General features: G+C 37.9%; 1 protein-coding gene across 3 annotated transcripts in view; it reads right to left on the bottom strand.

The window, feature by feature from the left end:
* Window positions 1-27346, bottom strand: part of PACRG (parkin coregulated) — a 231626-nt gene that overhangs the window by 162625 nt on the left and 41655 nt on the right. For all 3 annotated transcript variants that reach the window (XM_075445362.1, XM_075445348.1, XM_075445357.1), the window contains exon 3: window positions 9605-9739. In XM_075445362.1, the coding sequence (XP_075301477.1) occupies window positions 9605-9739 (135 nt within the window). The remainder of the gene's footprint in view (window positions 1-9604; window positions 9740-27346) is intronic.

Here is a 27346-nt window from a genome sequence, read left to right as displayed (position 1 = left end):
CAAGTCCTGGAACTTCTAGCACACCACCTTTGCAGCTAGGAAAAGCTTATTCTGCCTGAAACAGAGTATTACAAGATGTCTTGGCTGTATTACCTACTTACCTTCGAAAAAGTTTCCATCTTTAAGAAGAGAGGTAGCTGTTTAACTGAAGGAGGAGGAGCAATTTGGTTTTGTCCTATATGTCAGTCTACCAATATCTGAAGCTTACAACAGCACTTATGTCCTCTAGGGTCCATAATAACGTGAATTGTCTTTATCCAAGTGCCCAGCAAATCATTGTCACATAGCAGCAGTCGACCTTTCTTTTCAATCTATGCATTTTTCAGGAGTTATAAATCAGTTGACTTTCAAGCTCGATGAGATGGCATATGCCCTGGTTTGAAGAACAGATGGAGGCTTGGGGGAAAATTGTTTCTGCAGGCTTGCTACAAGCAGCCCTGCTCCATAAAAGTGAACCATTTGCACTAATTTCTCACATAAATTCTACAGGCAGGGAGCACAAGCCCATTCAGCAGAAAATCTTTCATCTAGATTTCAGAGGTCATTTAGCAAATTTAAATTAAAGTTATTTCTGATACATGGCTGGGTTTTCATTCCATACGCTTTCAAGAGATGGCAATTTACGTCAAATAAAGAAATGGCTTTAATTGTATATGCAGGGAAAAAAGGAACAGTAAATTAACTGCCACAATATTACTGTCCTTTAGAAACCTGGGATAAGTTGCTGCTTTTAATTTGCCACAGAGGAATTAATAATTGAAATATGGCAGCTCTGTACTACAGGAATCAGGTAAACTGCCACTACTTTTTGCAAGGCCTGTTTTAGACTCCAGATGAACACTAGTCCCCAGATTCAGCATTGATGCTGCGAGAAGAAAGAAGATCTCCGTCATTTCCAGGAAAACATTCTTTACTTTTTAAGGGAAACATATTATTCAGCTGCTAAACATAAATGTCATGTTTTTAATAAATATGGTACTTTATCTGAGCATGGAGAAAAGAAACCGTTCGCTAGATTTTTAAATTATAAATATGAAAGAAATGGAAAAGACCAAAGGACTGTAAAAACCTAACCCTAGAAAGAATTACATCTTTCTGAGCCACAAGTGGTAAAAAGGAAGAGATTGCATTGTGTAACCTCTACTACATAATGGGACATAATCCAGTGTTTCATCAGAAATGCTAGTTTAAATGTACAAAATAAAACAACCGTTGAGAATGTTGACAAGTTTTGAAATAGTTACTTTGAATTCTATGGGATTTCCTAAAATCACAGTGTTTTGCAACAGTGTTTTGAAACAGCATTTTGCTGAGATTCTGTTTTAATCTAACTTCACAGATTTCTTTTGAGACCTGCAAAGGCATCTCCTTTTCAGAACTGAAAAAGAAATTAACAGAAAAGAGTAGAGTCATGAATGATTTGTCAATTAGCATTAAGAAGTAGTGAGCCAACAGAAAAATGCATATTACAGAGCCATCAGCTATCTAAATTTTTAATGACTGTTTTAAACATGCAATTAATTGATGCACTATTATGAAGAAGTTTTTTTCAAATGAAAATTAATTCTAATATAGTGCTTTTGAAAAGCAAGATTTGAACAGACTAAATTTATTTGGAATTAATGTTACTTAGTGGTGGGATCAAATCACTGTAGAAATTTCAGACTTGAGAAACCTACTGTTCCAACTCTTTCTGTGACTATATGTATCATGGAATGGAAACTGGAAGCACCCTGAGTTACTCAACAACTTTAAAAATGTTGCCTTAATTGAAGGACATCAGCTTGGTACCCTGTTTCAGTCTGTAAATGAAAGACAGCTATTCTTAGCTAACTCACATGAAACGCTAGTGACTTGTGAAAAACAAAACTACATACCTATTGAATATAAATATAAAATTAACACAATATTAAATATATATGTAATTATATAGAAACTAACACTTGTTAGGTCTAAGAGAGAAATTTAAGTCTGCTGTTATCTAAAGGATGATCATAACTTCTATAACTTTGATCACTCAGGATGTTATAATTTACAGCTGGTCAGATATTGATTCCTGTGAGCATTAACAAGGACTAAAAAACTAATAGATCAGTAGGAAAATTTATAATATCATAACGAGAAAAAGGGACAAGATCATGGATAAAATTTATCTATGGCAATAAGGATTCCGTTCTAAAGCAGTCAACAGGAATTTTGCTGCTTTATTTGCTAGAAAAGATAATGCATTTATTCTGTAGCTCTTTTGTATGCTTTTAGGTCATAGAGTAGGTATAAGTGTAGTACATACACAATATTACTTAAGAGATTTAAACGAGTTTTTATTTAAACGAAAATCAGGTCACAGTCATTAAGATGTGGTTGGTTTTTAGTATTATACATTTAAAAATGGAAACTAGAACAGACTTGTGATTGCAATTTTTAACAATCTCCAAGAAAAAGTCACATGCACATCAGCGAAGATAGCACTTTTGATAGTCATTTTTAGTTCTTATTACTAATAATTTCTGATTTAAGATAATGCAACAGAGGCATTTCTACATTTTTAGTTTAATATTGACTAATTTTTTCTTGCTACCATGCCACATATCAAGTTTCTGTAATACTGTCTCCACAGAAAACTGAGGTTTTTACTGTCTTTTAAAAAATAAAATTATTATTTTTCCAAACTATTACTTTACACTAAATCTATTAATATAATTGTTTGGGGTTTTTTTCCTCAAAGATAGCTTTTAAAATTTATTTCTCCAGGACTTTATTCCTTTACCTCAAGTCATATTTCTGTTCTATCTAAACTATTATGTATTATTTCTGGCTTAAGAAATTCTTGCTTTCAGCTGCCTTCCCTCGAATCCACATTGCAATTTTCTGTTATACCAACACAATTGTATTTGAGACAGGCTTAAAAAGGATCACTGAAATGATTAAAAAAAGGCGCCCTCTGGGGAAGATAAACAGAAGTCTATTGCAGAGGAAAACTCTGAACTCTTTCAAACATTAATGAAGACATTGTACAAAACAGAAACTAACACCACTCTGTGTTGTACCTGCTGTGCCTCAGCATGATACATGGCCACTCCTCTTTGTATATAATCTTGCAAAAAGCTTTCATTTTGCATGACAACACTGGTGGGGGATTTACAACTTTTCTTTAAGATGACAGTGTCCTCTCAATGCCTTTTCTTAAGAAGATATTAAACATCGCTTAGCAAAGAACAGAAGCAGAAATAAAAAATCCTATATACGAAAACAAATCCAAAAGAAAAATATTCTTTTTCATAGGCAGTTTGTTCTCTTAGCTTTCAGATATCTGAGGCTGCAATTCCATGAGCAGCTAAACTAATCTAGCAGTTCATTGCTGTAGAAAGAAAAAAAGTTTTGAGATCCTTCCACTCTCTCCCATTCTTCACTGTACTTCACTACTGCTTCTCTCCCCTCCACCAACACACAGCTTTAGCACCCATGGGTCCTCTTGTAAGCAAAGTTCACAGGACTGCGAACATGTTGCTAATAGAGAAAAAACACATCCACCTTTTTTCCCTGAGTTAATGAGATAAATTTACTCACAGAGAGCTCTGAAAAGCATCAGTGCCAGTGCCAAGTGTGCCTTAGAAATAGAGGGCAGCAGAGGTGAAGTAAAGCTGGACCTTCCCCTTCTGATGGGGACAAGCTGTTAGCACTCCTCAACTTCTACAGTTACATCTCACCTCTATAAATTGCAAGACATTAGTATAATAATGGGGTCATTCTTCCGGGTAAACAAGGTTCCTCCAACTATTTTTAATTTGTTTTGGGATTTGAACTTTGGAAAGTGTTACCTAGTTTTATTTAATACTACATAAGGATTAACATACAGTGTTAATTCATGTGATTTAATGGCAAGACAATGCCACAAAAATGAAAAATACTGAGAGACACTACTTGAGAGCTCTGCAGTTGAAAACATGTCTCCCAACTATACTGATTGATACAAAAAAAAAAATATTTTTCTCAATTAAACCTTATCCCTCAAACAAGCAAAAAAGATTGCACTTCCAGGAAAAGAACGCAAAATTTAAACCCCAGTTATTTTATGTAGAAATTCCCCGAACAAAGTCCAACACGAAAACAAAATGAACCAAATCAAACCAAAAAACAAAAAAAAAGATTTTTCTTGGTGCTGGGTATAGGTACCAGCTTAATCATAGTAGCTCAGAATTTTATATAAACTGATCTACAACACACTGATAAAACCAAACGAAGAATGAGACATGCTAATAAAAATAGCAGTTCTGTGTCATGTTCAAATTATTTGAAGTCCCTTTTACCAAAAGCAACCGTCAACAGTCTGCAGGAGGAAAAAGTATACGCACAATCCAAACCCACAATGTTAAGGGCAGAACGCTTTCTTTTACCACTGCATATAATTTCTGTCACCACAAAGTAATTTTGCTACCTCAGCTTATACTAGCCCCTGAAAAAAACAAGCTTTGTAGGAAAGAGAGGATGAAGAGAAATTAAAATGGTAAAAGTCACATCCTTCGTGAACATAGCTCTTCTGGAAAAAAAATCAACCCCACAAGATGGAAATCATGTTCATTTTGACATTTTGCTTGAGAAGTTTGTATTTCTGAATTTGGTTTTCATTTCTTTGAAATTGCTAAAATTCTTTTAAAGAATAGAACCGTTTTTTTCCCCTGCATAATGACTTTCATAATTAACCCCACTCCCTAAAAAAAAAAAGTTTCAAACATTCTGATGACTTTCTGTACAATACAGAGAGACTGCATTTCAAACACATTCTTAATAATTCAGAAATACTTTCTTGCTTTTATCAACTTCCTTAGTCAAAGGTTTAATTGCATTCTGACCTTTTTAAATTCAGTAATGTATTTTTAAAAATGGAAGTCCTTTTCAGATCTGAACTATGAGCCTTTATTATTCATAGTTTGGTATGAGACTGTGCAAAAGAATATATTACTACATTTTGAAATAAAATTGTGATATACATAGGCTAAAAGAGAACTGCAGGATCCCACATAAGTAGTCAAATGGCTTATAAGCATTTTAACACATTCTTTTTCTAAAAAGATCACTTTCTACTACTATCTAACTCTAAATTACCAACAATTTATGTTCCAAACTTTTCTGTTTGATACAGATCAGAAGCACATTTTCAAACCACACCATTATTATTCATTCGCTGTTAGTGGACAAAACCAAATGCTTCAAACCTTTGAACATTTGTTGAAAAATGCAACCAAAGACATTGCATATTTCCAGATCTCAAAAGCTACTGCTTTATCAAAAAATATGAGTATTATACATTTGCAGCAATTTTAAGGCACTAATACCCATGCAGTTCTATTTAATCACCACCAAGGGATGATGAAAACAAACAAAGGATTTAAATTAGATATTAAAATATTACACTGAGTGTACACCATTTAGCAAAGAATTCACTAACTGCTAGTATATCCCTGAATGGGAATGAAAAGTCTTAAATTGATTTTGCATGGATTCTTTCACTTTAATTCTAATCAAACCCAGAAATTTGTGTAGTGAGTTGCAAAGATGGTGGGTTTCTTTTCACAGGCATAATTAATAAGTCATTCTCTATATTCATCTTTTGAAAATTACAAAAGGACAACTGTCCTCCAGTTTTGAAAACAAAGATTAGGAACACCAAGACAGTCATATCTTCTTCTTTTAGAAATAAATGTAATTACTACCTCTAACACCAGATAATTTTAGTTTGGGTTTATCAGAGCTGTTTAAATATTTTTTTTCCCTCTGGATGGTATTCTTTAAAACCAGTTTCAATCTCCCGTTCCTTGTATATAATGATTTGTATGTTGTAAACCTAGTTTATCTTTTCATGTGTTTTCTTCCATTACATCAAAACAGGTTTATTTGAACTTGCAATAACAGGAAAAGTTACCAGCCAGGATCTAATACTACAGGTGTATTCAAAGAGATGCCTTTCTAAACTCAAGGACATGGTCTGAGAATTCATGCAGAAGACACAGCTTGGTGTAATGATCTTGTAGTGAGATCTAATTTGCTTTGGTCCCTTTTTTAAGAAAAGGTACCAAGGTAAACACCATGGTTTATCTGCACTGTTAAATCTTGTCTATGCTTAGGATTAATTTGGAGTAAGAATGCCTCTTGAAAATGTAGTGCATTTTGGAAATAATTAAGCTAAACAACAACAACAAAATACTGTTATTTTGGAATTAAAGATTCAACACATGCAGTTATTGCAAAATAGTTCTGAATAGTTCCCGAACTTTAAATTTATATCTTATCTACGTCTACAACCATAGTTATATGTAGCCATCCCTTACAGGAAATTAATCATGGGCTTAAACTTTGAGATATGCAGAACTGTTACAAAATCAAGGGTCACCTGTGCATATTTTTTGGTACATATTAACACAATTAATGGATATTAAAACATTTCAGATGCTTCTGTTCTAGCTCAAAATGACTGTATTCTGTCCACAGAATTACAATATAGTGAACAAGAGTTCAAAATGTTTTCCAAAAAATATTTAATGTCTGACAACTATGGTTATTTTGTTTTGTTTCAGTAATTATAAAAAACAAACAAAGAAACAAACAAAAACAAAGCGTGTGTTTTGCAGGAAATCCTGTAGTATTTGCCTTTGTCAGAACAAATCATGTTTCTGAGGCCCTCCTCCGTTTTCTCTCATGCACCACTTGGTACACAAACTAACAAGAGTGAGATGAACTATGATAAATATTACATGTAAACAGCAAAAAAATTCCTCTCACAATAAAACATTGATATTGTCCAATTATAGCAGGATTAAAATATCACTGTTACATTTATTTCTTCTTTTCATCCTACCACTAGAATCATGACTCATGCAAATAAATATAGTTCAGCCAAGATTTTATAGAACATTTTTCCTAGACATGTTTCATTATTAAAATATTTTTTCATTTTAATGAATTTAAGTGGTATTGAGTAAATTATATTTCTAAAAAATTACTTATTTAATCAGATTTACAAATAAATATGATGAACTGATGAAAATTATCCATTAGATGTATGTTGGGTATTTTGACTACTCACATGTCCTTAAAACAAGTGAAAAATATAGACCTTACTTTATCTGCACCTTTAAATATTAGCTAATGATGAACAACATTCTCACCCTTTTGCAGTGCTGGGCAGCCTCTAACACTTCAGAAGCTATCTAACGTAAAGTTGGAGCTAGTAAACCCCTATTTGCCTGCTTCATCTACTTAAACTGCACAATAATCAATGATGGTTGCGCGCCAGATTAAACAACAGCCTCAGGTAATTCTGCTACCTCAGTACCGTTTTGTTGAGTGCCTGCCACAGAACTCGGTCTGGGCTGAACTGTGACTAAAACAAGTGACATGGAATAAGGGAAATAAGGTTGGACCCTGCCATGCGCTAATTTAAGAATGGAACAGTCTGTTACTATGCTGCCTTCTTGCATGCATGCTGAAGTAGTGATAATGTGTTTCAAAAGAAAAGACTGACAGCAACAGCAAAAGCACCGGCCGCATGGCATCTCAGTCCTACATTGCACTAGCTACATGCCAATGTTTTACTGTGGTAGGTGGACGCCAGTGAGACATTCGGTCTATAAGATTGTAAATTGTGTGAAGACAAAATATGTCCTGGATCTTCGAGTAGAGACTCTGCTGTTGTGACTGTCTTAAGGTAGCATGTTTTCAAACAACTAACTGTCAGACACAGGAGCAAACACTTCTCTAGACATTCAGCTGTGGTTGGAAGGTTTGTAGATAGCAAGTCAGCAAGATGTCATAGAATCATGGAATATCTCAAGCTGGAAGAGACCCATGAGGATCATTGAGTCCAACTCCCTGCTCCCCACAGAACTATCTAAAACTAAACCATATGACTAAGAGCTTCATCCAGATGCTTCTTGAACTCTGACAGGCTTGGTGCTGTGACTACTTCCCTAGGAGCCTGTTCCAGTGACCGACCACCCTCTCAGGGAAAAACCTTTTCCTAATGTCCCATCTGAACTTCCCCTGATGCAGTTTCATTCCATTTCCTTGTGTCCTAAGTCAACTAAGCAGCCACTAGCATCATCTAGTGGAATGCTAGTCCTTATGATGGAAGTATATGCACCAAACAGCAATTAAAATGAGGTAAATTATCTGTACCTCTCAGTCTGGTTTTGAGAAATTAGAAGCTCTAACGCCTCAAGACAAAAACTACATTCTACAGATTTTTGCTGTTGCTTGCAAATCACCTTTGTGTCTTACCTGGTGATGAAAGATTAGAGTGCAGACTTGTGTTGTAAGCCCCTGAGTTTTGGTCCAGAAAGGGCATTTATAGGGTCGCCTAAAGACCAGGTGCACTGGAATCTCATTCTGAATGTGGGTAAAGTCTTGCTGGATAGAAATTCCCTTTGCTGCAAGAACTATTAAATGTTCCTTGTGCTGATTCAACACTCCCAGGGGCAACACAATAGTAGCACAGATCTTTCTTCTATACTTTAAGAAGCAAAAAAACTACCTTAAAATCTAGTTGCTAACAAATTACATAGTACCACTTACCACATTGTAGGTCTAATCCTGTTGGCTTCATTAGGAGAACCAGCTATACGATTGCAAAATCTCTCCTTTTTGTGTTGAATTAACATAGCTATATGCTTAAAATTAGTATCATGTTCTTGACATCAACAATTTAAAACATTCTACACAACTTTTTTTTTTGCTTATGCGTATGATGTTCATTTTCTATAACTATCACTGCTTCCAGCAATATGTTATTTTAGTCCAATAAATAACACAAAACAATAAAGTTATTAATGATAACCAAAATAATGAAATAGTAGGAGTAGGTTAAAGATTGGTATTCATTTTTCAAATTAAATGCAAAAGTCTGCGGTAGTTACTTCTGAGATTGGCAAGTTTTACAAATAACATCACCAAGCCTTTTAGAGAGAAACCCAGCCGCATTAGAATGGAGTCATTAGGCAATACATTTATTTTGAAGCCAATTAACCTTTTGTCGGAGAAATGTCGGAGCTGTAATGGTTTTAGCAGTGGAGGTCAGCCTCTAACAGGGCACGTATGACAGTGATTATGCTGCCTGACATATGCTGTAGACTGAGAGTACAGCTGTGGAATGAGAATCTGCCTTCGTTTGTATTCTACTCTGCATTTTCAGGGAGCAGGCAATCTTGACCTATCCATTTAGGTAATTAAAGCTTCTATTTGGAAGTGTCCTGCAGGAAGGTGAAATCTGGGGGAGATAAATGGCTGCTGCTCACTGTATCCATCCACTTCCATCATTTGATGGACTGCCTGAAATAGGCTGCATTGCCAGGTCCTCATAAAAATAGAGATGAATTGGGCAGGGGACAATTCTCTAAGGCAAAGCAACTCTGTCACCTTCATTTTTGCAGCATATAATTTAATTGTGAGCCAAGGCAGACAGCTGACTCAGGGGCCTTTCTCTAATGTCTTCGCCACCATCTTCCATTTGCTAAGAAATTATTTCATTTTATTTACTTATAAGCCAACTCTGACAACAAGAGATGTCACTTCAATAAGCTCAGCTGGCTGTCACAGCTGTGCCATGACTTACCTTCCAGGCGATTTTGTTTCCTTTAGTATCATGCTCAAGGGCAATTAGGAAGTCTCCTCGCTCATAAAACTTGCGAAATGCTGTAGGCTTTGTTGGTCTTTCTTTAAATGCTCCTGCAAGTGGGGGCCCTCTTACCTGAAAGAAACAAATCCAAACAAAATGAAGTAAACCATAGTTCACTATAGTACTCTATTTTTAGAAAAAGCCTAATTAATATGGCTGAAAACAGAAATAGATAACAAAGAATAATATTGGTCTCCCAAATTATAATTTGCTTTCTTCTTTACATGCTATACTTCACTTTGAAAGTACACTTTGGCAAAGATCTACAGGTTTTGCCAACTGCTTTTTTTTGTTAGCACTTTCATATTGTCCCATAAAAACTGTTTGTATTTCAAAGTAGATATCTCCATTACCACAGCATTTTTACGCAAAAATAAAACAACAGGAACTTATTCATATTATGTAGCAGAATTTCTTGGAAAATTAAAGATTTCTCATTGAGAAATATTTTTCTATTTGTTTCTTTATAGAAGCCATCTGACTTGTTTACCATCTAATATAACTGTCCTCACTTTCCATGGTCTTTCCCTGACCACTATCTAATCTTCTTCACCACATTCCTTTCTCAAATGCTATGGATTTGGCTTTCATATGAATTCGAGCACTTCAGGGTTGATAGCTCAAGTACTGAAAAAAACAAAGGGAAGTCTTCTGTCAGACCTCTCCTCTCTGCCTGTGTCGCCTTGGAGGAAGACATTTTATTCAGCTCTGCTGAATGGTCAGCACATTGCGTAGCCTGAGTGCCTGAATGACAGTCCAGTTCCAAAATGCTCACACCGGAACCTTTTTCTCAGCCAAACATAGCGGTAACAGCAACTAGCAATTGGCGCTAAGATAAGAGAATTTCAAGTACTTATAAGAAATCTATTGTTTAAGCTAATTAACAAAGCTAATCTCAAATGCTAAAAGAGACTGAGAGCGCTAAACTAATCTCAAATGTCCTTGACAACCAATTCTTCCCTGAGATACTCTGGCCTTTTTTTTTGTTTTTATAGCCATATATCTGGGATAAGAACTTCCTACAGTACTCTACGTATTGGTTTTGTCAAAAATGCCTTTATGACTTGCTACCTTTTATAACATAGACAATGTAATTTTCAAAAAAAGGCAAGAGCTTCAAGGATCATAAATCATACCTGGCATTTTGTATTGCTCCATTTGCCTCTATGTCTTCAGTGACCCTTATGTTTCTAGCAGTACTGCCATTCAGCTTTCCAGTGAGCAGAACGCAAACGTGTAACATCCTTTGCTTCATTTGTGTTGTTCTCTAATTTCACTGTGCCAACTAACTACAGATCTAAATCTGACTTGGCACTTTTTTCCTTCAAAATATTTTGACATCATTTTCCACTGGCTGAGGTAAAGGGGTCCGCTAGTGATATGCCTAAATTGTACCTCACTACAGACTTTTTAAACTAGAGCTACTAAACTGTGACCTATTGTTGCATATTGCTGTCACAGACACACCATGCTAGTGGAAATAGATTTGATACGCATAGCTGCAAATCTGCTTAGTAAACACATCCGCAGCAGTTGAGAGCAATACTCCTAGAAAAGCATTTCTAACCAATGTAAATAAATCTACACTTACTGTTCTGCAGGGGAACAATTTGTTCTGTGCCACTAGTGTAAGTACTTCCACTTGTCTTTAATTTTTTTTTTTTGCATTTCAGGCAAGTTTATAAGTCACTGATTATTTGAGGCCACTAGAAAAGTATCTATGTTCTTTTTGTATATATTCCATACACAGGACCTTCACATGTTCTTTAACGCATTATTTTCACTAAAATACTAGGAGTGACCATTCTATTAAATTTTAACTTAAACTACTGATAAAGAATATGTTGTCTTAATCACATGAGATATACAATCCTAACTATTTCTTGCAGACTACCATCATTAGAGGTAGGTAATGCAATAACAAGCTGCATTTTATCTGAAAACAAACATTTTATCTGAGAGCAGCCCTGCCGAGAAGGACTTGGGGGTACTGGCTGACGAGAAGCTCAACACAACCCAGCTGTGTGTGCTGGCAGCCCAGCAGGCCAACCGTATCCTGGGCTGCATCCCCAGCAGCGTGGGCACAGGGCAAGGGAGGGGATTCTGCCCCTCTGCCCCGCTCTGCTGAGACCCCCCCGGGAGCCCTGCGTCCGGCTCTGGAGCCCTCAGCACAGGGCAGAGCTGGAGCTGTGGGAGCGGGGCCAGAGGAGGCCCCAGCCATGATCCGAGGGCTGGAACCCCTCTGCTGGGAGGAAAGGCTGGGAGAGCTGGGGCTGCTCAGCCTGGGGAAGAGAAGGCTGTGGGGAGACCTGAGAGCAGCTGCCAGTGCCTGCTGGGGGCTCATAAGAAAGATGGGGACAAACTTTTTAGTAGGGCCTGTTGCAATAGGACAAGAGGTAACAGTTGTAAATTAAAAGACGGCAGATTTAGACTGGATAAAAGGAAGAAATTCTTTACTGTGAGGGTGATGAAACCCTGGCACAGGTTGCCCAGCGAGGTGGTAGATGCCCATCCCTGGAAACATTCAAGGTCAGGTTCGACAGGGCTCTGAGCAACCTGATCTGAGCAACCAGTGCTGGATGTCCCTGCTCACTTCAGAGGGGGTTGAGCTAGATGACCTTTAAATGTCCCCTCCCAACCCAAACCATTCTATGATTCTCACAATAGAAAACTGTTGAACAGTCTTTCCTAACAGCTGAATGACCATTCATAAGAGCCCTTTTTCTCATGCAGATTTAGCATTTCTCCATGTACAGCTCATAAGCACCTTCCCAGCTGCAGTGTGACAGTTTCTGAAGACGCATCTGGAACATAATTTCAGGGAAAGAATGAAGAAATTGGAAGGATAATACCTATTGATCCTAGTGACAGTTGAAATGATCTTATTTCTCAAGCTGCCTACATGAATTATGCTTTTCAAAATCTTACAGAAAAGTTATGGCTTGAACTTTTAGGGTAAGACTAATATGCTTTTACTGGCTCACGGGTAAGTAGTCACAAAGGGAGTTGCTAGAGGTTGGTATTGGGTCTGATACTGCTCAACATCTTTATAAAGCACACGGATAACAGAACTGAATGCTTGCTTAGCAAATTTGTGGATGATACCAAACTGGGAGGATAGGTACTACAAACCAGAGGGAATAACCATCATGCAGAGAGGCCTTCACAAAGTAGAAAACCAGGCCAACAAAGGTTGCATAAACATAAGGTCTTGCACATGGGGTAGAATAATCCCAAGCAGCAGTACAAGCTGGGTGGGATCTGACTACTTGGGGTGTAGCTTTCCTGAAAAGGACCTGGGGATACTCATGGACAGCATTAAACTCGAGCGAGCAATGCCTTTGTAGCAATGAAGGCAGAATGAGCCCTGGGTTGCATTGGTAAGGGTATAGCCAGCAAGTCAAGGAGTTCTACTCTACTTGACATTTATCAGGACACACTGGAATACTGTGTCCAGTTCTGGTTTTCCCAGTTTGAGACAAAACCTGAAAAAAAGAGAGAGGGTCTAGCAAAGGACCATGAAGACCATTAGAGTTCTAGAGATCTTCACAGAAGGTTCAAGAAACTGGATGTGTTCAGCCCAGAGAAGAGCAGGCTCAGGAGAGGATCTAATTACGATCTTCCAATCCCTAGCAGATAGTTAAAGAGAAGATGAAGGGATTTTCTTCAGAATGATGCACAGGACAAGAGGCAACAGGTGCAAATTGCTTCAAGGGAAATTGTGTCTGGATACAAGTAAAGAGTTCACTATCAGAAAAATTAAACATTGGAATAGGTAGAAAAATTAAACACTGGCATAGGTTGCCCAGAGAAGTGGTGGAATGTCCCTGAAAATATTCAAGATTTGGCTTGGCAGGGACCTAAAAAAAACAAATCTAAGATCCAACTTTCAACAGAAGGCTGGACCAGATGATGTCCAGAGGTCCCTCTCAGCTGAGGCTTCTGTGATTTTATGTTGCTAAGTAAAATATACAAAAGGAAAGCATGCAATACTTTTCCTTGTGATAATGAGTTTTGTCTTCTCATATTTTATATTGTTGTAATTACTGGCTAAAAAGGTCATTCTGAAAGTATTTAATTTATTGGAAAACCAGTAACAAATGTTATCTTCTTCAACCTAGCAAAAATATTTCACTGCAACATAGCTAGAAAGATTAAGATGAGATTTTCAGTTAATTAAAGGCTAATATTCATGATGGCAAAGTATATGAAGCAATAAACATCTTCTCAGGTTCGTTAAATGCCAAAGAGAAGTTGAAGAGTTTGATAATTGCAAAACTAATTTATTGTAATTCTATGCCATTGAACTATGTGACAAGGTAAAAGACACAAGCCATTAAGCAAAAACAAGAGAAAGACCGTATTTCTTTCATTGACTCGTGGGCATTTAAAACCATTGTATCAGGCAGGTTGCATTCTTAGACTTCAGTGACGGCACATTAGGAAAATGACGAAGAAAAATTATTTGAAGCCAGAGTTAAACAGCGATCAGTTATTTGAAGAGTCAATTTTCCATGGTTCCTAACTGAGTGTCAAACTGTGTGCATACTCAAGGACCTAAACACATACCTGCATAGGACAACTGGTGGTTTTCGTGAAAACTAACACTAGCTCCATGAGCAGCTTGAGCCAGACAAAAACTGACACTGACACAGAGATCTTTTCCACCTCGCACACATGGATGCTACCACAACGTACTGCCCTCCATAGATGACAGCAGCATTCATGTATGTATTCAGAGGACCAGAGCAAGGAACAACGTGATGTTTTGATTTTGGGGCTTCTTTTGTGTTGTTGTTTGGAGGTTTTCTTGTTAGGTTGATTTGTGAACTGTTAGATCCTTAAGGTGGTTTACTGCAAAGATGAGAGAATACATAGGCTGGCACAAAGGAGGGAGCAGCATGGAGTGGGACAGGAAGAAATAGGTGACGGATTCTTCAAGGAGTGGTGCTGAATTTATGTTGACCATCAAGAATTAATTGGACATACAGTTTCTCATCTGCCTATGCAGATACAGGTTGTTTTATTTAAATCAGAAGTCAATAATTGTTCAAGTGCTGTGTGGAAAATAAAAGACGTGATCATATATTAAGCCGTAGGGAAGCAGGATATTAAAAGACCAATGTTTCTGCTTCCTAAAAGTAGAATGCACTGAGATTCTACTGTTACATAATGATTCATATATTCAGAAAAAAAAAAAAACAGTGACACTGTAATAAAATGTAATGGTTAAAGACAGATTTCTATGTTATAAACACAGGTTAATGCATTTAGATGACAACTGGGAAGAATGAACAAACTTCCATTTTTTTGTCTGCCAGGTTCCTTACAGATCTTTTTGCATTTTTTCCTGAGAAAAATATTTCACTAAATGTATTTTTGAAGCTATAGGGATCAAAAGTTATACAACCACTGAACTGTCACTGTCATATTGAAGAGCGAAATTTTCAGAAACAAAATCATAACTCCTATTACTTTGTACTCAAACTGAAAAATGTGTTTGTATAAAAATGCACTGTATCTACAGAACGGAGTCTACAAGGCCAAATGCTGGGTCCTGCACTTGGGTCACAACAACCCCATGCAACACTACAGGCTTGGGGGGGGGAGTGCCTGGAAAGCTGCCCAGCAGAATTGGACCTTGGGGTGCTGGTCAACAGTCGGCTGAACATGAGCCAGCAGTGTGCCCAGGGGGCCAAGAAGGCCAATGGCATCCTGGCTTCTAACAGAAACAGTGTTGCCAGCGGGACCAGGGAGGGGATCGTGCCCCTGTACTGGCACTGGTGAGGCCACACCTTGAACGCTGTGTTCAGTTTTGGGCCCCTCACTACCAGAAGGACATTGAGGGGCTGGAGCGTGTCCAGAGAAGGGCAAGAAAGCTGGTAAAGGGTCTGGAGAACAAGTCTGATGAGAAGCAGCTGAGGGAGCTGGGGTTGTTTAGTCTGGAGAAGAGGAGGCTGAGGGGGGGCCTTATCACTCTCTACAACTACCTGAAAGGCAGTTGTAGTGAGGTGGGTGTTGGTCTCTTCTCCCAAGTAACCAGTGATAGGACAAGATGAAATGGCCTCAAATTGCATCAGGGAAGGTTTAGATTGAATATTAGGAAAAATGTCTTTACTGAAAGAGTGGTCAGGGATTGGACCAGGCTGCCCACGGAAGTGGTGCAGTTACCATCCCTGGAGGTGTTTAAAAAACGTGTGGATGTGGCACTTCAGGACATAATTTAGCAGGCATGTGGTGTTGGGCTGACAGTTGGACTTGATGATCTTAGAGGTCTTTTCCAACCTTAATGATTCTATGATTCTATCATTCTAATCCATGCTATTGTCTCAGGGCAGATGTAAAGGTCATGGCATCAAGGAAATACTTGTGTAACCACTGACAGGGCCTTAGTCTTATCCTCCTCTTGTATAGGTGTTAAATTAACACTCTGCTGGGCTAATGCAGCGTAGTCCAAATGGCAACCCACTGATTTCCCCACAGGAAAGATAACCATTCATTTCCTTGTGTACTGGAGCCAGAAGCTGCTGCCAAATCCTAATATAAACCTCAAGTAAAATGCAAGATATATTAAGTAAGTGAAATAAATTACACCATGCAATGAAGAAATACTCAAGCTAGCAAGAACAAAGGCCAGATAATATCCCTAGCACTATGCAGTGCTATGTTAACATACAAAGCTTTACTAGAGCCATTAACTGCAAGGTGCTCATCCATATAGCGCGACAGAGCTCTTAACTTGGCTGACCAGGCATCGGCACGACACTGCCTAGATACAGCTCATGCCCAGAGAGCAAACCTAGCTGCAAAAGCCACGATCCCCAATTTGAAGTTCTGGAGTTAGTAAGCACATAGCTACCTCACGTGTTTCTATACCTGTAACACAGATGAGCCTATCACCAAGACAAGCCCAGCAATCACATATGAGAAAACATCCAAGATTTTGGCAGTTACTTACCAACACAACAAAAAAATAGCATGATAATATTTGGTGACATATCCACAGATTGTTTAATAAGCATAAGTAATAGTAGTAGTAAAGACTTGGAAACACGAATCTTAGAAAGTGTTAACAATCAGAATCTGCACTCGGGATCCCCAAGAGTGTCTACTCTGACTGGCAATAAGAAACAAAGCCTGTACTGCTCTGTCTTCATTTACTGACCCTAATTTGATTAAACTAACTTAGGTGGTTAATACATTCTACAACCATGTTTTGATTTTGCTACACAGACGTACTGAAAATCGAATGAGAAACTTCAAATGACAGAAGAGGCACAGTAGGGTATCCCAATAGGTACTCTTGAGTTCCACATTAATTCCTTTTATTTAATATCAATATCACAAGCATTTAATATCAAAAGAACATGATCCATCAACATGTATCAGACAAAAGCTTTTTATATCCAAAAAGAAATGGGGAGATCTTTCTTCACATATGCTACTCTTGCTATGCTTTAAACGGTGCCACATCTAATGCTTAAAAGCTGCTTCTGGGGCTGCTGCACAAATCTGGACAACAGATCAAAGCCCGTCTCATAGCTTCAAAAGTCAAAATGAGAGAAATCAATTTTAAGACCCCAAAATGAAACTACTGGTAGAAGGTCAGCAAACATTACAAATGCTTCTAAAGCATCAGAACTTGAAAGAAAAATCAGACATGTGATTTTGTACAAAGATATTGTATCTCATTACTGCCTTGAGACATTGCTGAAAGTAAGTCATTAGCTGCATACAGAATGACTCTATTTCATCACCTCAGAAATGTTATTTTTGATTGTGGAAAAGATAAGCTGTTTTGATAAGCCAGATGTGCCTATGTTACAAACTGCTCTACAGCACTTTGTTCTCAGAAGGTCCTCCATCTCTTACTCTCCGCTGGAGTATTGTGTAACTATTTTATATCATTTAGATTTCTTTCCTGATGCTTGCCAAGAAATTTCCTTTAATGCAAAGGGAGAAAAGTGACCATGACTAATAATAAATTTCTCTTCTTCTTCCAGTCTGTAGATGAACATAGTCTTTTTTTTTCCTTGCTTTATTAGTTTCAAAAGGCTTTCTGGTGCATCAATCCCATTAAATCTGGGAACCTCCTAAATTTCTCCTGATTGTGGAAATTCTTCCATCAGCAGTCTAATGTTTAGAAAAATATAAATTCACTGTGAGTACATTTGCATTCATGTTTCAGCTGGGATCACAAGTGTGCTTCTGAAGTGGCACCCAATTACGGTTCACATCATGAAGCAGTTTCCAAGTGAATGAACTGGAGTCCCTTCAGACAACAGTCAGTCTGAATGAAGAAAATCCCTGAAATGTGTAAAACATCATATTCGCAGCATCAGCTTTTTTCCTTTATTGATCCTCTCCTATTGGCCTTCACTGCTCCCTGATGTAGAAGTAACCACAACACCCTTTACGGCTGCACATGTATTTTTTGATGCCAAATGAACATGTTGTAGTTCTATATACTGCAAGTTATGAGAATGTTGTTGGCTAGGAAACAAAATGAAACACATGCCTTTTTTTTTTTTTTAATAATACATATAATTCAGTTACAGTTCCTCTGATTTCTGTAATCTTTGGTTCTTTATAATGCTCCTATACATTATCATGGCATATTTGCGTGTATTTCAAAGTAAATAACAGTTGGTAAAACTGTAAAATATTAGCAGAGTTATTCTCAGCCTATTCTGCACTTCCATCATACACAAGTGTATGAAGATCCATGCTGGAACACACCTAATATCCCGACTTCTTATTGCGACCCTGACAGAGGATATCTAGAGGAGGGAAAAAAAGCAAGGCCACAATATAATGAACCTGCTTCTTGTTATTTTAAGTTGCCAAAGTCCTGCTCTCCCTTCCAGTTGGACCTATACTATTTCTTCTTTTACACTAATTTTGGTGTTTGCCTGATCCCGCGCTGAGCCATTTGAATGCTCTGATCTGCTAGGAAACTATTCACATTATTGTGTGAAAATAGTCTTTTGCTGGAGAAGGTAGTGAAATGGTTCAAAAGAGCTGGAATGCCACCACAGTTGCTGAAAGTGAAGGAGAGGGATTGGCCTATGGTACCTAGAATTAAATTAAGCTGCCACAGAACCAAATCTGCTAGGAGGCTATTTTTTTTCCCTGGCAGTTATTCCACACCTAGGAGGGGGTAAATAAGCCTCATGTGTTTTGGTAAGTACTTTTTGTAATGTTGAAGTCTTGTGTAGGTCTAATATGTTCTACTGGAAACCTTAATTCCAAAAGCATAATAAAAAATTATTTCAAATTCATTAAATATTCAAATTTTTTTTGGTGAAAAATAAGTATTAGATAGGGACAATAATAGGTGAGATAGGACGAGAGGCAATGGCCTCAAGTCGCATCAGGGGAGGTTTAGATGGGATATTAGGAAAATTTCTTTACTGAAAGAGTGGTCAGGGATTGGACCAGGCTGCCCAGGGAGGTGGCTGAGTCACCTTCCCTGGAGGGGTTCAAAAAATGCATAGATGTGGCACTTCAGGACATAATTTAGCAGGCATGGTGGTGTTGGGTCGATGGTTGGACTTGATGATCTTAGAGGTCCTTTCCAACCTTAATGATTCTATGGTTCCATGATTCTATGATTCTCTTGCCTTATCACTAGTTACTTGGGAGGAGAGACCAACACCCACCTCACTACAACCGTCTTTCACAGAGTTGCAGAGAGCGATGAGGTCTCCCCTCAGACTCCTCTGCTCCAGACTATTGTAGTGTCTCTGAAGTCTGGAAGATATGGGGGACCCTTTTGCAAACTTTAAAACAAAAATTCTTAAAGTTATCATTTTCATACTTGTTAGTTTGGCAATGATATGTTGATTTTTGTTAATCTTCAGCGACAAGTTTAAAACCTTCCTTATATGAAGTCCCATGCTTTTCTTTCACAATTCCTCCATGTATGTGTGCTGTCACTTCAAAAAGGGCTTTAAATAGATTTAATCACTCTTTGGCTTGAGACCTTTTCTAAAGCCTCCTCTTCTTTTGCTGCAATTGCTGAATTCAGAACTATCTAAAGCTAATGAACTGCAAGTTTTATCATCATTTTTTTAAACACCATTTGGGCAGGACTTGATACTAACTGTTTGGACATTGTGATGTCTCAGGTACGTGGTAAAGTAGAACTCGATTAACTTTTCTTACTGAATGTCAAAGCCCTTTTCGTTTTTTGAAGGTTACCATCGTTTTTGTGATCCATTATTTCTGTCACGTTACTAAAAATGTCTTCAAATATTACCAATCTCTCTCTTTTCAGTAAATTAATTAGTTTTAGACCGGAGAGAACTGATAGGGTTTTTGGGGTATTTTTGCCATTTTGAAAAGAAGTCTGAGACCCAGATTCTTTTCAGTGTTGTCATCATTCACTGACACGCTGTCCAACTGCTTCAGTTGTAATTTCCTCAGTTTCTTTCTGCATGAGATAATTACAGCTTAAAATGTCACTTCAGCACCTTGGTAGGCTTCCTGTCCTATATATTTATGTGATTATAGATTCAGTTAGACATAATTATTTCATTATTACATACATCTTTTATTCCATCTAGTCTTGAAATAACACAGAAGATTGACCTAAGTTTTTTCTGTGGTTTACAAGAATCTTCTTGGAGATATTTTTCTGCATAGGAAGACATCTTCTTTCTAGCTAGTCAAAACACAGATTTTGCCAAGTTTTGGAGCTCATTTCACTCTTTACGCTCCAAGAATACCCACAACAGATGTAGAGCTTTTTCTCTTTATCTTACAGAAAATATGACCAACTACATATTTTTCTTTCCTCATCATGCTTATTTCCTCTTCTTATATTCCTCATCACCTCAGGAGCTGATCTGCTAGGGTGCTGACGTGAGCAGAATCTTAACCTCCCCCAGTTTTGAGTTTAGCTTTCGCACCTCGAATACTGTGTCGCACCTCGAGTGCTGTGTTCAGCTTTGGGCCCCTCACTACAAGAAGGACATTGAGGGGCTGGAGAGTGTACAAAGAAGAGCAACGAGGCTGGTGAGGGGTCTGGAGAAGACATCTTATGAGGAGTGGCTGAGGGAACTGGGGCTGTTCAGTCTGAAGAAGAGGAGGCTGAGGGGGGACTTTACGGCTCGCTATAACTACATGAAAGGAGGTTGTAGCGAGGCAGGCGTTGGTCTCTTCTCCCAAGTAACCAGCAATAGAATGAGAGGAAATGTCCTCAAGTTGCATCAGGGAAGGTTTAGATGGGATATTAGGAAAAATTTTTTACTGAAAGAGTGGTCAGGCATTGGAACAGGCTGCCCACGGAAGTGGTGCAGTCACCATCCCTGGAGGTGTTCAAAAACCATGTAGATGTGGCACTTCAGGACGTGGTTTAGCAGGCATGGTCTTGGGTTGGCGGTTGGACTTGATGATCTTAGAGGTCCTTTCCAACCATAATGATTCTACGAAATTCTATGAAATGAAGATACCCATAAGTGGAAGTCAAAGGACAGAAACAGAGTATCTTTAGTACATTTCATTAGCAAACTAGCATAGTGAATGCATAAAAGTTAATGATAATTCCATTTTCTTGGTGATTTGAAGATTCTTAAAAACAAATAAGGAGTTTTTTACTTGGGAGAAACTGAAAGGAATGCAAAATGGCATGCACAAATGTACGCACAATCTGCATGCCCTGTCCAGAATAAAAGGGGTTCTTTAGATGTTATGCTGGTTTTCCGAAAAATTATGTCGAATTCATCCTGCTTTTTTGCATTGTAACATCCACATTTGTACTCAATTTAGTTTAAACTGCAACTCCAATTTACTGTGTACAGACTCCTTACACAACAAAAGGGTTGGTTCTAGCAGAAAAGGAAGAATGACCTAGCCATGGGACTCCAAGGTATTGGGATGCTTTTTTCCTAGCATCTTCTGATGTAGCTGTAGCAGTTTTATACACTACCCCTGCTATTCTGAGCAGGGACAGGCTTGAACTTACCTAGTTTTGACAGGGAGTGCCCTATCTAGTTACTTTTATCTTCTATATTTTGTATACAAGTAGTGCCTACAAACTTCAACAGTTTCAACATCTACTACAACACACTGTGGTTCTAGCACTCTTCACAATATTGTTTTAATTTACTAAATAAGGATTAAGTCATACCTCAAATGCATCTGTTCCAGTGCTACAACTCTGTAAAAATCTAAGGTTTCCACATCACAGATGAATGTCTTGACCTCCAGGATACCACCACAAAACAATACTTACTGAAAAACATATTTCTGAAATTCATCAGTGAACTCAAAACAAATTAAGGTGGAGCCACGAAGAAACTGCTCCACACAGTATCTAGAAAAGAGTGTTACTAATAAAACTATTAATAACACTTCCAAATGGAAAATTTTCTCAAAAATGTGGAGATAAATCAAAATGAAAGACTACTGGCTCTGTATGTTAGTCAAAAGTAATTGTTCCAAAAACAAATAATCTATCCACACTAAGAGTTGAAAAGTATACATCATAGACTTGGGTGATAAATACTGCGATCACCAATTTTCATAATTAGTGACTGGAAACTTTCAGTGGGCATTTTTCATTTATTGACTCCTAGCTCCTTAATATAGATACCAAGAGATGAGAGCGCATCAGAAAATCTAGTACCATGAACAACAAACTGTTACAGTTACATTGAATAATGTAATATAAAAATTCTTGAGTTTCACCAGACTTCTCGGAAAGTACGCACAGTCTCAGGGAATTGCATTCTTTCTACGCTTACGATGGGAAGATTGTTTCCACTCTAATGAGAGAATCATTATCACCACTTCATAAGGATAATAAAGAATAAAAAAGATTTTAAATTGATAGTGTATTTTTAGCCTAAGGAAAGAAACCAATAAGGCTTCTGTAAAACTGTATACTCTCCCTCCTGTAACTTTTGACTACATTGGTCAATTGCAAAAAAAAATTCAGAATTTTAAGGGGCTACAATTAGAGTTCTAGAAGATTTGCAAAAATGCGCAGACAGGTAAAGAAGGCAGATCTTAATTAATATTCCACTGAGGGGGGGTGGTAACATGAATATCACAGAATGACAGAATCACAGAATGTTAGGGGTTGGCAGGGCCCTCTGTGGGTCCTCCAGCCCAGCCCCCTGCCCAAGCAGGGTCACCTACAGCAGGCTGCACAGGACCTTGTCCAGGTGGGGCTGGAATATCTCCAGAGAATGAGACTCCACAGCCTCCCTGGGCAGCCTGAGCCAGGGCTCCGTCACCCTCAGAGGGAAGAAGTTCTTCCTCATGTTCAGACGGAACTTCCTGTGCCTCAGTTTGTGCCCATTGCCCCTTGTCCTGTCGCTGGGCACCACTGGAAAGAGTCTGGCCCCGTCCTCCTGACACCCACCCTGCAGATATTTATAAGCATTTATTAGGTCCCCTCGCAGCCTTCTCTTCTTCAGGCTGAATAAGCCCAGCTCCCTCAGCCTCTCCTCGTAGGAGAGATGCTCCAGTCCCCTCATCATCCTCATAGCCCTCCGCTGGACTCTCTCCAGTAGCTCCTCATCTTTCTTGAGCTGGGGAGCCCAGAACTGGACACAAGCACTGCAGATGGGGCCTCCCCAGGGCAGAGTAGAGGGGGAGGAGAACCTCCCTCGCCCTGCTGCCCACACTTGAGCTGCTGCAAGCTACTCTGCCTGCCTGTACTATTTGTCCAGTTAGCACATGGGTCTCAGAAACAACACCCACCTGTACTTCTCTCCCAGACAATAGTTAGCAGGATTTGGGAAACGGGGAAGAGAGAAAACAGGTAGAATTTGTACCCAGGAAAAGTGTATGAGAAACAGACATCACTGGGGAAACAAGCCTTTGTTACTTTCTTCACTTAGAAAATAATTTACTTCCTAACAAAGCTCTGCTCACATTTGACTTCCTAATAATAAAAGAGCCACAATGAATGCACTTCTTTTTTATCAACCTATCTTAAGAGTTATCCAAGGTATCACTGTATTGTCTAACTCTACACAGTTTAATGAATGTCTGTAAAAGCCTGGCTAAAGCACTGTCATACCTTGCCTCACAGCTAAAGGTATGAGTTGGTTTGATGAAAGAAGGAAACAAATCAGTTTTAAATATCTCCCTTTCCTCTAAGGACTAGTTTTAATGCTGTAGCTTTGTTAAAGATTCAATTCCTGGTTCTACAATGAGATGATGTTTCCTCTGTCTCTACTGTAACGGTGATCATGCTCACTGTGTTCTTTACCGTAAAAAAATTTGTATGACGTTTTTTCTCCCTCTTCTCAGGAGGCAGCTATAGTTCTAATTCCATGAATATTTTAATATTGAAAATTAATATCTTTCAACTGTTTGGTTTTCAGGATGTATCTAATTGACACACATAAATAATCTCCATGGAGACAGAAGTTAAATCATAATAAAAGATTCCTGGGACTGTATTAACATTTCTGTTCTTTCCTCCACCTTCCGACCGCTTGAGAACTATAATCTCAAGAATATGCAGCACATGTACGTGGAAGAGGACATGAAAGTGTAAATCAGTGGTGACCAAGAATGCAAACATCATGATCTCAAGAGTATAAATGGAAGGCACTGTCATGTAAGGCTTTTATCTTGTAGATCATTAAAATTTAAAACTAGTTATCTAAATTTTGAGTTAGTCACATAAGTTATACAATTCAGTCCCTAGAATTGTGTAGGCATCTATATACATTAGCTAATGCTGATTATTCTCTCGGATAAGGTGAAGACAGCATATACCTACTGGTAACTAGTCATTAGGATATGTACATATCCAAATTAAGCGCTAAGATATCTTGCAATAACTAATGAAAAAACTAACAAAATTAGAATATTCATGAAATAACATTTACAGAAACATTCTTTACAATCTATGGCATTGACGGAGGATTACATTCATTTGTACACTAGAGAGTTCACACGTACTTCCACTGAAATAACAGCAATTCCATATGTTTATGGAACAACTTGAATGCTACTATACCCCAATTAACAATATTTTCAAGGTTTAAAAAAATTTATTAGTCAAAGCTAAGAAATACAAATAAATTATACAATAATAACCTATGACAGAATATCGAGACATCTCACACTTAAGATTTCCATTAGTAACAGAAACTGAAAAGATGGTATGCTGTACCCTGAAAAGAAATGAGATCAACTTGAAAGATTCCTTTTGGTTGTCTGCTTAGTTTCTAACGGAAGCATGACTACTACAGAAGCACAGAAACAGTGTTACAGCATATAAAAGATGAACGATACTGAAGAAAAAATGTAGCTACAGTTCTGATGTAAATTATATCTTTCTGTTTTTCAGGTAAAGCTTATATTGACTTCCATATTCAGGAGGTCCAAGCTTGTACTGCACCTCAAGAAAAATCAGAATACATCTTTCTAGAAATACTGAAAGTTAAGTAAATATTTAGAAATATTTTAGAAAAGGTGATTTCTCTTCCTTCCAACCCCTGAAAAAAAAAAAAGCAATTGAAGCAGATATTTGTGATGAAACAATAATATTATGTATGCATTGTGTAATGGTAGAAAAATACTTTATCTTAAAATCCATCAGTATGTCCTATATTGGTAGTAAGAAAAATATTAATGTCTAAATGCTCCTTGGTAGTTCACAACTAGTAGATACTAGTGACAAGCTGTTACTAGGACACTGTCTCTGATTCTGTACGTGTTTATATATAATGCCTTCTGGGGCACTGTTGTATTTGTAAACTATTAGTATCCTCAGAACAAGTACATGTGCTCAACTAGGTTATGCTAGGAAAACATTATTTATACTATCAGAAAAACACAGCTCAAAGGCTGCTGAATACAAACAGGATTCTAACAGTCCCTCCACCCCCAACCAGACACAAACAAGTAAACAACATATACAAAACATACCATTTATCATAAACTTGGATATAACGTGGAAATGCAGACCAATAAGGAAAAAGCCAACTGTGTTAGTGAATGTATAAAAGTGATGCCAAATAGACTCAAGGGGGACCCCCTTGTGAGGGGGAAAAAATCATCAACGTAAGTATCACACTCCTCCTATCAAACACCAGCGATGCTGATGACTTGCCATAACCCTCTGTTTTGAGGAAGAGTAGCACCATCGACTTCAGGTCCCAGACATGCATTACAAGGGTGAGCACAGCATCAGTGTAAGGCATAGGTACTACAAAGCTTGTGTGTATCATTTTTAATAGTTTCATTATCAGGGATAAGCAGTAATAATTAGATAATTTGACTATAAGTGTAAGTATCTCCTACCTAGGCTGATAACAGTTTTTTATCAGACTGTTAAGACTTTAATTAGATTAATCATAAATTCTTGGTTTCACACACACAGTATGTTTCTGTAGCCCATAGAAATTGCACAGAGTCTTTAGTGTGGTAAACTTGCCCTTGAGTCTTTGCTATTAAATCTCAGTGCAAAAACTGATGGAGAATGCAGATGATCTAGGCTGTAATTCAGATGCAACAGCATGTATTTACCATGCTACTAGAGATAATCCTTGTTTATTAAGCTTTTGTAAAGAGGTTTAAATGTTTTATTATTCAACTTCACTTTTTGCCAGAAAATTCAAACTCACATTTCCTGAGACACATCTGGACTACCAATTGCTTCAATTCTTCATTTGTGGCTTCATTTCCTAACCCAGGTACTTAGGACTACTTGCAGCCTCTCAGACCAGCAACTCTTAGTGAAGAGAATTACTTTTCAAACTACCAGTTTGAACTTCAAGACAGAGAGATCAATGCCAATCAAAGTAATACCATTTCTACTGTTTTTATCATAAACCACAATATTTTTAAATAAATCAACCAACACTTAAGGAAAACAAAAGTCCAGTAAAAGTTTCCATTTTCAGCACCATAAAGCATAATTCTGCTAGAACCTGGCAGACTCTACATGTAAGAATAAAAAGACAGAAGAAACACAGTTAACATAATCTAGTAGTAGGTGGAGTTAAGGGAAAAGGAGCTAATCTTTTAACTGGCAAAATCTGGAAACTCAAATTTTCCTTGCCATAGGTTCCAACGGAAGCATTTAAAAAAGACATGAGCTTATCAGAAGACTGTTCTCCCATGAACACAAATGAACAAGAACTATGGCTCTGAGTCATGGAAGTTTCTGAAATGGTCTGTTTTCCTTCAATCTCTCTGTATCATTTTTCCCACATACAATGCAAAACAAGACAAAAAGCCTTTGTGATTACGAAAAAACTTTTCAAATACAGAGCAATGAAGAACCGTTTGAAGAGTTCCAACAGATGTGATGTTCACCCTCAGATTGGAACTCAAGTCAAAATAAGCAACATCCACTGCTATCCTCATCCTCCGAGCCAGCCATCCCACTGTAGAAGGCTATCCCATTGGTTAAGCATGAGTTCCCCTTTATAAATCCATAATGACTACTCCTAATCACCTTCTTGTCTTCCATATATTTGGAAATCCTTTCCAGGACGATTTGCTCCCTCACCTTCTAGGGATCAATGTTAGGCTGAATGGCCTGTAGTTCTCTGGATCTTCCTTCTTCCCCTTTTTGAAGACAGAAGTGACACTTGCTTTCTGCAAAGCCCGAGGAATCTCACAAGATTGACATGAATTTTCAACGATTATCAAGAGTGACACTGAAGTGACATCAGCTAGGTCCGCCTTGAGTATCAGGGC

This window comes from Opisthocomus hoazin, chromosome 2, assembly GCF_030867145.1.
Source record: "Opisthocomus hoazin isolate bOpiHoa1 chromosome 2, bOpiHoa1.hap1, whole genome shotgun sequence".
NCBI lineage: Eukaryota > Metazoa > Chordata > Aves > Opisthocomiformes > Opisthocomidae > Opisthocomus > Opisthocomus hoazin.
Note: the sequence above shows the minus strand (reverse complement) of the source record. Positions and strands in the feature narration are given on the sequence as shown.